Source organism: Pseudorasbora parva, chromosome 1, assembly GCF_024679245.1.
Source record: "Pseudorasbora parva isolate DD20220531a chromosome 1, ASM2467924v1, whole genome shotgun sequence".
In the NCBI taxonomy this organism is placed as follows: domain Eukaryota; kingdom Metazoa; phylum Chordata; class Actinopteri; order Cypriniformes; family Gobionidae; genus Pseudorasbora; species Pseudorasbora parva.
In genome coordinates, this window is record NC_090172.1 from 7,345,836 (window position 1) to 7,357,765 (window position 11,930).

The window sequence follows — 11,930 nt, forward strand, 5'->3', positions numbered from 1 at the left end:
ACAAATGCATTTGCCCACATATCTAAATGTCTAAAGAAGTTGAATAAACCCTATTTCTAAAAACGGTGGAGTGTTCCTCTTTGTAGATATGCATCTTTATATTGTATTTATTTGTCCTATTGTCATTTGTTTATAATAAATTTTATTAATGAACGATTACTTGATTACGTAATCACTTGAAAACGTTTTACTTATATTAAGCAATTATTGCTGTGGTTTACTTTTAAGATGTTGGTTCCCACCCCAAGCGATCGTGTTATTAAAGATAGATAGTGCACTACTGGACCAGCCTTTTTTGATAATAACAAAACAAGATTCATGCATTTTGTCAGTTTTATTGCAATGTGTGACTATTGTGCATCTAACATAATAATATGGTTAATGTTGCATCCTAATTATAAAAAAAAAAAAAAAAAAAAAAAAACTGTTTGCAAATCTATGGAAGTGACCACCACAAAATAAAAACTAATTTTGGTCAATTGATATATATATATATATATATATATATATATATATATATATATATATATATATATATATATATATATATATATATATATATATATATATATATATATATATGCGCTAATCCTAGTGGGATTGAGCTATGAATAATACGTTAACTAATACTTTGTTCAATTTAAATAAATTAAATAATATAATTTTAAGTAGCCTAATTGAGTGATTCTGCATTTCCTATGCGTTTTTTTTATTGCGTGATATAGGTCTTAAATTTTATTCATAATGGTCTTAAAAAGGTCTTAAAAAGTCTTAAATTTGACTTGGGGAAACCTGCAGATACCCTGCTGGACACCACCCCCAACACCTCAAGCTCGTTTGTATGGCCAAACACCTCTTGAAAATGTAAAAGCCTAGTTTTTCATATATAATTGTCTATTTTCCTTTTTTTTTCATCTCTACTTCATCTCATTGATATAATGTTCCTGTCATTCATGTAAACCTTCTGCCATCTTATTGTCTTCATTGATGCCCCATCTTTACAGACGTCACATCAGTCTTCAGGTGACCTTAAATAGAGGTTGACCAATAATGTATTTTGCCAATAAGATAACTTATATGGGGCAAAAATGCATATTTTCAATTTAGTTGGCACACAGTCTATTGTGCAACTAGAAATCCCATTCCCAATTATATTTTTTTAAAGATGATATTGTGTATAATTACTGTAAACTATAAGAGCTGTAATCAGTGATTGCTTAACATAAATGTCTAGTCATGCCGGGTACATACTTCCTATCAATACACATATCAGTTTTCAGTTGCCGACAGTTTTGTGGAAATCGCCAACAAATGCTAGAAATTAGAGGCAAATCTGTGCTTGTTCACGTGAGTGACAATCGCATACACTGTAAAAAAAAAAAAAAAAAAAAAAAAGTCTCCAATTGAAATTTTTCTATTGACCAATCACATCAAAATTGTTGATGCAATTTAATTCACAGAAATTAAATTTGGCCAACTGAAAAATTTAGATGTGATAAGTCACTTGAAATTTTTAAATTGGAGACCTGAATTTTTTTTACAGTGTATTGTGTGTAATAAAATGTGATTTGAGAGAAGCGCCAATGCCAGTGCACCTGTCTGCTAGAGTGGGCTGATCCATCTTGAAATATCAATACTCACGTAAAAAATATGTTTTTTTTAACCCGTAATTGTACTTATTTTGCTTTAAAAAGTGCAAAATAAACCGTTTTAGAGAGTGATTTATTGTGTAGGATAGAGCTAGTTATCCTGCTCATCTGAGCATTTAAGACAGAACCAATCAATCACAGAGAGCATTCGGATTAAAACAAGGATTTAAAAGTGCACACAACCATTAAAAATGTTGACTTCAGTAAGGTTTTTTAATGTAATTAATACTTTTATTTAGCAAGGATCCATTAAATGTATCAAAAGTTACAAAAAAATCAAATCATATTAGAATGATTTCTGAAGGATTGACGTGAGATCACAAATTACAAAATATATCAGTGGTCATTAAAATGTATTTAGATTTGGCATATTAATGATACATTAACCTCATATATTGTGACACACTGCTCTACCCTAAAGGAAAGTACATGCTTTTAAAATGAAAAAGTATCTGGGCGATACTGGCCCTGTATTTACTTGGTATCGGATCAATACCAAATTTTGCAGTATCACCCCACACAATGTCGGCAACATAGTCCTGCAGAGTGAATCCAGACAGAGCTGTCGGCGATTCTTCCTATTGAAATGTTGTGTAATGTTCACACAACAGCAACTTAATGGTAGCCTACCCCTGACAGTCGTGTCGAGTGAGCCGAACGGCGATCCGACAACTTTGAAAATCATGTAGTGTGTGCCTGGCATTAGCAGAACAGTTCTATAAATTGGTCAACCTCTAATCTTAAACTCCATGTGTTAAATAAGCCGTGCAGTGTTTCTCTGTCCTGTCTGTCTCATAAGCTGAGGTGCTAATGACTGCCCTGTCTGTCTTCAGAGCGGGTGATAGCTGCATGTGTGTGAATCTTGTTTTCTGTTTTTATTTCCTGTTCCTCTGTGCCGCCACCAACACCTGCACCCTTAATCTACCAGTACTCGGGTACAGGGATAAACTATTCACTCACTCAAACCAAAAAGCTTCAGCTAAGGGAAGAATTCACAGTCAAGGTATAGTTTCTCCGTTTTACTCATTCTTACTAACCTAATCCATACTTAACTTACTATGCATGTTTTCAAGCTCTCTTTGACCTCTTAGCCAAACATCCATCATCCATAGTGTCTGAAATTTACACCACATTGAGGTTAGGTTAGCAGTGATTTTTCCAGTTGACTGAAGTACAGTTGTAGTGGTTTGCACTGGCAGGTCAGTAGTGAGGTTCACTGCTGTCTTCACTGATGAATGCACCATTGACCCGGTTTACTAGGCCAGTTAACATCCATGACTCAGTCATTCTCAGCTGAGCTTTCAGGACAAATTTAGGAGAGAGGTCAGTGAAACTATATGATGATGTGCTTCTAAAAGGAACATGTTTGCGTATCTCTCTCACACACACACACACACACACACACAAACACACTACAGGTCAAAATGTTTTTATAATTACGTTTTGGGCAAAAATGTGGTCGCCAAGGCTGCATTTATTTGATCAAAAATATAGCAACAACAGTAACGTTGTGAAATATTACTAACATTTAATTGATTAGTTTATTTAATTAACCGTTTTTATTTAAATATATTCAAATTTAATTTATTCCTGTGATGCAAGCTGAATTTTCAGCATCATTACTCCAGTCTTTAGTGTCACATGATCTTTCAGAAATCATTCAGATATGCTGATTTGCTGATCAAGAAACATTTAGGATTATTAATGTTGGAAACCGTTTTTGCTGATTAATATTTATGTGGAAACTGAAACACTAGCATGTAAACATTCAGCATTAAATTGATTGAGAGAGACAGTAAATAAATGTATAAAGGTATATAATATATAGTTTACTATTCATCAAAGAATCCTGAAAATACTTTGTACAAAAACATTAAGCAGCAAACCCTGTTTTCAACATTGATAATATCAAGAATGATAATTACAAATTAATTACATTCATATTCACATGCATAATTAGACACTTATTTCAAAGACATTACAAAATCATAATTATTCCAACCTCTTCACCAGTGTATGTATTGTGGTGCCAATAAGCATAAACAAGTAAGAATGTTAAAGTCAAATATCGATTTAAGATTTTGTCTAATTTGATTATGGTTTTAAGCTACCAATACAAATGTAACTCTATCAGCTCCGTTCAGCGCATCAGTGGATTCCGTCTTGTTCTTGTTAGTTACGCTGCTTTGTTTTTATTACGTGCCTAACCTGTGTTCACATCTGTTGTATCCCTTCCGTCTGAAAGGTGTGTGGGCTAGTCTGCGGTCTAGCAGCAGATTCACCCCCGCTGCTGCCGATGTGGGAGCGCGGTTGGCTGGCAAGGATCTGGCGCCCCCTACAGGCATTGAGAACCTCCAGGCCCACCTCCTCAAGCATCAAGCCGCCCTCTACATCTTTGGTGAAAAGTCTCACTTCAGGGTAAAGGTCCTACACTTGCTATCGGTGCTTAGAGAGAAGTAGATAAGCATTTATGCAATTTTAGAAGAAAGGAGGCCAAAAGAAGTGTTCATTTCTAAAAATGGTTATTCATTTCTGTGTTGAAGTGTACCAGGTCATATCACCCTGCAATACTTGGACAGTGTTTTCCCCGGTGCATAATAAATTTAAGACTAGATAAGGACCTCTTAATGGGCGTTTATAAAAGCCCTGATTTATTGACACAATTTGTCTGTTTTGGCTAAAATGATATTACATTTGGATGCCTGAAGGAACTTTGTGCTGTTTTTTTACCTTATTGATAATGTGTTTCTTTAAAATTCAATGTAAAAATGAAGATTAATAGCTGGAATAAATCAGCAGAGTGGTTAACAGTTAAGTAAACTCAAAGTTATTTGGCTGGTCCTGTTTAGTGCATAAACTGTCTGTTTTGAATCTTAGTTGATGTCTATGAAGTGGAAATCTTATTTCATCCACATTAGTAAAAAAGTTGGTCTGCTCAAATTTATGGTCTTGGATGGAATATAATAGCTTGTATTCCAAAAAAAAAAATGCTCCAGAAAAAGTAAAGTAAACAAAACACAATTAAAAGTTTGCGCCAAATATTTTTCCATGGCAGGGCTTAAAACTGGACTCAGCACTGAACTGTGAACTGGTGCCGGTTGAGTTTGCGGACACCAGACAGGTGAAGAGCTCCTTTAAGAAGCTTCTGAGGGCTTGTGCTCCCAGTTCCATGTCCTCAGACACAGAGGAATCGTTCCTAAAGGCTCTGGAGGAGAGCGAATGGATGCTACAGGTTAGCATGACTTTTAACACATATTAGACACCTGTACTGTATTAAAACTACCCCTCCACCTTCACCTCATTGTGACTCAGTGACCTATATCTTACAAATCCACCGGCAGCAATGTGAGAAAACCAGAGACACGTTGGCCTGTGTGACTTTGACCCTGTTGGTAATTCCTTCCTCTAAAATAGAGGAAACTATACAACACAAAGATGGGAAAATTGCATGACACAATTAAAGCAAAACAAAGTTGCTTACCACACTGAAAGCCATGCACTCACAAACCCCTTTGGCCTTACGTTCCACTGTGTCTCAGACACTAAAACAATATTATCTGTACAGATCCTTGCCAAGACACTCTGAGAGCTCTTAGTCAGCAGTGCCCATTACAATAAATGTACAGGAATTGCTAAACTTAGAGTGTGTTGTTTTGTCCTCCGTGTGTGTGTGTGTGTGTGTGTGTGTGTGTGTGTGTGTGTGTGTGTGTGTGTGTGTGTGTGTGTGTGTGTGTGTGTGTGTGTGTGTGTGTGTGTGTGTGTGTGTGTGTGTGTGTGTGTGTGTGTGTGTGTGTGTGTGTGTGTGTGTGTGTGTGTGTGTTCAACAGCTACACAAGCTGCTGCAGCTGGCTCTGGTTGTGGTGGAGTTGCTGGACAGTGGATCATCTGTACTAGTCAGTCTTGAGGATGGCTGGGACATCACCACTCAGGTGAGTATTATCTCACACGTGTTCTAAAATGGTGGGCGTGTTGTGGTGGGACCGGAGTTATAAAAAGGGGCGTGTGGCGAGGCTAAGTCTGTTCCGCGACGGTCTGTGCGCTGTCCATGTGATGTCATTTCTGTCATCAGCAGGGTCCGCGGACGGTGTGTGCACAACAGCGCATGTGCTAATGATAAAACAAAGTTATGTAGCATCATTAAGAACAAACATGAACTAACATTAACAATGAACAAAAGTTTTTTTTTTTTGGTCCTCACTCTCTGACCCCCTGAAGGCCACTGTGCAATTCACACCCTTACTAAGACAAATTAGCGGAAGCATTTAAAAATCCTATGAATGCATATAAAAAAATCATTGAGAATCATGTCGTAATTTTCATTCTTGAATTGAATTGGAAACCCATGAATCGTGAATCGAATCGTTTCGCTGTCTACCCAAAGATTCACAGCCCTAGTTATAGCATTTGTTGTTGTGCAATGACAGACCAATAGATGGTGAAGTTGAAGAATCATAATTTAGAATTAAGTATGTGGATTCTGAACTAAGCATGGACAAGGACTGCCAGTATCAGGTAAGGTAAGGAAGACAATGAATCTAATTCAAACGTTACAACTACTAGCAACATGAGCGGGCAACATGACCAAAGCAGATAAAATTGATGATAATCAGTGATGCTTGTCCACGGATGTGGCATGACATGACAAATCCCAACAGTAAACCGATGCCCCATTTGCGACTCATGCAGATTCTGACACAAAGGACACCTGGTTTTTCAACGTTAACGTTGCTGCGTCCAGTAGACGGCCTCAAGCTCTTGGTGTAGACACAGCGAAAAGACAAGGAAAATATGACGAGGCGTAGCTCTCCCTCAGATTCACCAGTGCAGTGGTGGGTAATGAAGAGTCTATAGTGTGTTGTGTGCCTCAAAATATTAGCTTCTGTTCTGACTATTAGCTTCAAAATATTAGCTGCTGTATTAATGGGGTGCTTGCCTTGTCTTTGACTTCGGTCTGATTCAAATTCCAATCTTTCATTGTTCAAAAAAAAATTCTTGTTTACAGAGAAACAGATCATTTAAGGTAGTGTTGCTCCAAACCAAAAACTGACATGTCGGCCTGCTCAAACAAAAAGAGTAATGGGAATGTCAACATACAAATGCCTTATAGTCATTTTTAAACTGGGATAGGAGAACATATAAATCAAAAAACATAAAACCAGGAAATGATTTTCACTTCAGTAGAGGCACTTTTCTAGTCCCAGCTCATATTTTCCATGCCCACTTGATCTGTCATCAGATACAGAAATGTGTTCTTTGGCTGTCAACTGGGGTTGTAAAATGTAGCAGTGGTCAGTGCCAGAATCAGACACGTGTCTGAACAAGTCCATTCCTGTTCACCGTCCCTGCCACTTGACCATTCTGCCATTCTCTCTGTAGGCCTGATCTGCTGTATTCCTCTAAATGGGCTCCATGTGTCTGGCTCTGTACGAGAGAACAGAATCACGCTTTTGTCCCGTGGCCATGCTTTTAGTCTTGGTTGTGTTGTGATATTCTTTAATGCTTTACGATATTGCTCTGATAATGCTTAATCATCTTTATATAAATCATGGAAACGTGGTATTCACGTTTTTTCTATTATATATTTAACTCATATAAGGTACATATAAGGTGTTGCGACAATACTGTACTACAGTATTGTGATGTATTTTTGGAATAATGAATTGGCGGGGCTTGATTTTAGACAGTGGTTTAGGATGTTCTGCCCAACTCATTAAACTGATGGAGAAACACCATTCCAGAGGGGAAGCAAATGTTCAGATTTGTTTTTTCACAGTGGATTAATTTGCATGGACTAATTGTTCACCAAAAGACTAGTAATTGTGCGCTAAGTAAATAGAGTCAATTTTGATTTCATGCAGACTTTAAATACTTGTGACAAACAGTGCAGGCCATTGTGTCTCAAGATTAACCAGTCTCTAGGAAACAGCACTTTTCACAAAAATGTGAAGATAAAAGACATGATGGAGGCGTTTTGGAGACTTGGGGCCAGATTTACTAAAAGCTTGAGCGCAAACCCTCTTTTGAACTACTACTAACACAAAAAACATGCAGTGAAAATATAGCGCTGATAAGGACAGGGTGATTTTTGCGGCTGACCTTGTTGCATATGGATTTGTAGGAGTTTCTCTTTAAGACAAAGTTTTTAATGAATCATGTGATCTGATTTACTAAGGTTTGTGCTCATCAATTTACTTGTTTTTGTGCCATCATTTACCGCCCAAAAAAAGCATGTCGTAAAGGTGCACTATGTAGTATTTTTGCAGTAAAATATCCAAAAACCACCAGGCCAGTGCTATATTTTTTTCAGTTGAGTTCTTACAATATCACAAATGTTTCCTACTATTTGTAAATTGTGAACCTGTCAATTGTGTCCTATCTGCGTTACCCTCGGTTTCTGGTTTTATACTGCAGAAGCGCTTTACTCTTAGCAGTCTGAATAAGTGTCACAGCAGCCACCGAGTGAACACACAGAGTAACGTCATAACATCATTTTAAACACACTTAACTGTATCTGATATGATAAACAGAGTAGAGGTCTTCACGGGGCACCCGAGACCCGTGCACCCGGGATCCGACCCGGGACCCGTACGGGTTCGGGTCTATTTTTTAAATGGTCAGCCGGGTCCGGGTCGGGTTCTAATCTATTACTTCGGGTCCCGGGTCTGTTAATGTTGTAGCCTATGTAATACGTCAATCGGACTCGGAGAACACCTGGCCGTGAGAGTCAGCGCGGCTTGTGTGTTTTGTGTAACTTGCAAATTGCTAAATTAGGATAAGAAAAGTGTGAGCCGGAATATGAGGTTTAGAAATACACAACAACAACAAAAACACAAGCTCTCTCTCTCTCTCTCTCTCTCTCTCTCTCAGCCGTTTAGAAAGCGGGCAGATTTAATGCATGCACGCGGTAATAATGTACTCAAGAATATATTTCAAACCAGCAACAAGACCTCTGGTGAACTGTCACATAAATGTTTTCTGTGATGCTCCAATTGCGTTAAAAAAAAGGCTCATATTTCAGGTTGCTCCAGCTGACGCGCGAGTGCAGTCTCAAGCGCGTTATGTTTCTATGGCAACCCGAGCTTCCGCAGTGACTGTAATGACTAAAAATAATATGAATGAACCGTCTTGGTTAATCTTAAAGTTCTGCTAGTCAGACTCGGCTCAGAGAGATTATGGCAAATAAATAATGCTAATGCAAGCGGCCATGGCACTAAACGAGCAATAGTTATTAGTTCAAAAGGGCAAACAGTCAAAGTTATTATGCGAATTAACTCATAAATCCGTCACTGTGAAATAAAATTGACTTTTAGCTACAGCTGAAATGAGTGAATTAAGCATGCTGGGAACAATTACAGAGGAATATTGTAATACATCACAATCAAGGTACAAGAAAGGGAGACAACGGCTATATATCGTTAGGTAGGCTGACTGAGACAAAGTTATTTTTCGCAGCTTGTTTATTAACTTGTTAACAGCAGTTTATTGTGTAATATGGGACAATCGGGTCCAGTCGGGTCTGTGTCTTTCCGGCGGGTTCGGTTCCAGCTATCAAATAATAGACGGGTCCATGTCGGTTCCGGGTAATATTATTTTGGCATTTTTCGGATCTGCACGGGTCCGGGTCCAGTTTTTGAAATAATAGACGGGTCCGGGTCGGATCTGTGTTGAACATTGCGGGTCTCTTTGGGTTCAGGTGCGGATTTTTGGACCCGTGAAGACCTCTAAAACAGAGCTACGTTACCTCATACTCATGACCGGAAAAGCAGAAATGGCGCCGGCGACTGTGTCCCGTCATAATAAAAGTCCCGCTGCTTGGGAGCCGTGTGTTTGCGTAACAATCGCTCCAGTGGCCTTGCTCAGCTCCTCAACACTCGGCTCTGCTCTGCTTCATTACTACAGTAACGTTAATAATCACATTCATGAGTATGATTTCTGGCCGAGTCCTATTCCGATTCTTTTCCATCGGCTGTGAGGTGAAGACCACATGTCCCAAGATTCTGCGCTCAAACTTGCCGTCATCAAACTACACCTTTGTTTTGAATAGGCACCCTCTAGCGGACAGAAAAGTTACATAGTGCAGCTTTAAACCAAACCTAATTTACGCTGCTCTTGGTAGATTGTGTTGGTAATTATGGAAATGATCTGGCTGCGTCTGTGTTCATCAATTTGCCTTGAGTAGATCACGCACAGAACTTGCCACTACCATTGGCACTTTTTTGGAATTGTGTCCTCGCCGCTGTTTCGTAAATCTGGCCTTAGGTGTACATAGTATTGCACACGTAAAGAGGCTGTCACATGGAGCTCTGATACTGATGGTAAATTTGATAAAAACTGTCAGGATGTACGAGTTGCAACAGTCTGATGCTCAACACTGTGAAGCTGCTTTGAAACAGTCGTCATAGTAAAAGTGCTATATAAATAATGTTGATTGATTGATTGACATTGGGTCAGCTCTAATAGGGCCGACATTTACTTAGATTAGGCACATAGCAGGCATTGGACCCTGTTTGCAACTCATGGTTATATTCCTCTCTTCCTCTCTAAATGTTTCTGTAGGTGGTTTCCCTCGCGCAGGTGCTCAGTGATCCATTCTACAGGACCATAGAGGGCTTTCAAGTGCTTTTGGAGAAAGAGTGGCTGTCTTTTGGACACAAATTCAGCCAACGTGGCACCCTGACCCCCAGCAGCCAGGGCAGCGGCTTCACTCCCATCTTCCTACAGTTTCTTGACTGTGTCCATCAGGCAAGTTGGCCATATAAGCAGTCGTGAAGCAGACATCTTTATCTACGTGTCTGGCTCAAGGAAATAATGGCTGATGAGGTCCTTGAACCTGCAATCTTCTGATTTCTTCCATTATCTGGGGGTAGTGCAATCGTAGTGGTTAAAGATATGGGCTGGAAACAGCTGATGTAGTGACTCATGAACCCCATGACCATTGTGTAATTGAGCTAGACACCTTAACCCCAGGTTGGACCAAATGGGACCGTCTGTTAAATTTTTAATAAGTTTCAGCGAAATAACGAATAACCAATTGCTCCATCTCTCTTTTTCACACACTGCCCAGAATAACTTCGTAACTCCTAATCACTCTCTCACACACACCCATCTCTTGTTCTCACCATGCTTCGTCCATGAGCTCACAGCATTCCTGCATCGTCCAGGCAGGAGAAGGAGGATGAGAAGCACTCAGCTGTCAGAATGCATGCTCTAGCTTTCCTTTTGCAATCCCCATGGTGGGCAAGTCATTTAGACAGAGCTGCTCATTCTGCCCATCTTTCTACCCCCCACCCCCCCCATTCCCTTCGAAATGATCGTACACAGATGGCGTTTCAACCTGCAGCCAGCATTGTACTTGCTTGAGTGTTTCGCCATCACCTCCCAACATCCGCACGTTTAGCACAACCGACGGAAAACTGCAATTTTGGGGATTCTGTTAAGTCTGTGCTACATTAGAATAAGGGCAGGAAAAGTTTTTCTCCCTCCGGAGACATGCGCACCACTCCCATGGTTTTACAGACATGCATTGTTTTTAGCCATGTGTGATGAAATCGAGGCGTAGAGCACTTGAATGACCCAGCGGAGGTCCTCCAATGTCACAAACCACAGAAATATAGCGAAGGCATCTGAAAATAGAAGTGTCTCATCTTAGAGGCAGCTGTTGTTTTTGCCAGGAAGTCCAGGTGGCCCAGAGTGTGAGAAATTTGCAAAAATGCTCTTCTGTCTAGATCCTGCTGGCAGCACATTATCACATTATGTCCCTCCTGTTGCTGTTAGTTATTTTGGTACTTTTTAAAATCTCTTCAACTAATAATTTCCTGGGCGTTTACTTATCATTTTCTTGTCTCAGTGGTGTCCTACTCACATTTGTTGAATGGCTGTGGCCGTGAAATGAGACCAAAAGGCTCCTCCAATATGACACATTAACTTTCTTATTCCAGGTTCATAACCAGTACCCCCTTGAGTTTGAGTTTAATCAATACTATCTGAAGTTTCTGGCATACCACTACATCTCCAATCGCTTCAAAAACTTCCTACTGGACTCGGACTATGAGCGCCTGGAGCACGGTGTGTATGAACAACTCCTCACGTTGTCCTTTAAAGAGAAACACGCAGTCCTACACAATACAGTATTTGTCTTTTTATATTGACATAATTACATTATTGTGCAAATGTTTTTCAGATGTGTTCTTGAAATAAACATGATTTTAATGCCTGTATAGTATTACTACAGACATGTGCAGTCTTGCTCAGAAAAGTTGTACCTACCTGTAATGATGACCT

The 11,930-nt window shown here is 39.4% G+C and overlaps 1 protein-coding gene across 2 annotated transcripts in view; it reads left to right on the plus strand.

Annotated features, from left to right (window-relative positions):
- sbf2 (SET binding factor 2) overlaps positions 1 to 11,930 on the plus strand; it is a 179,750-nt gene that overhangs the window by 161,429 nt on the left and 6,391 nt on the right. The window contains exons 30-35 of one of the 2 annotated variants that reach the window (XM_067414596.1): positions 2,578 to 2,652; positions 3,895 to 4,067; positions 4,705 to 4,881; positions 5,477 to 5,578; positions 10,206 to 10,391; positions 11,588 to 11,714. In XM_067414596.1, coding sequence (XP_067270697.1) covers positions 2,578 to 2,652; positions 3,895 to 4,067; positions 4,705 to 4,881; positions 5,477 to 5,578; positions 10,206 to 10,391; positions 11,588 to 11,714 — 840 coding nt within the window. The remainder of the gene's footprint in view (positions 1 to 2,577; positions 2,653 to 3,894; positions 4,068 to 4,704; positions 4,882 to 5,476; positions 5,579 to 10,205; positions 10,392 to 11,587; positions 11,715 to 11,930) is intronic. The other variant, XM_067414667.1, reaches the window with a different exon arrangement.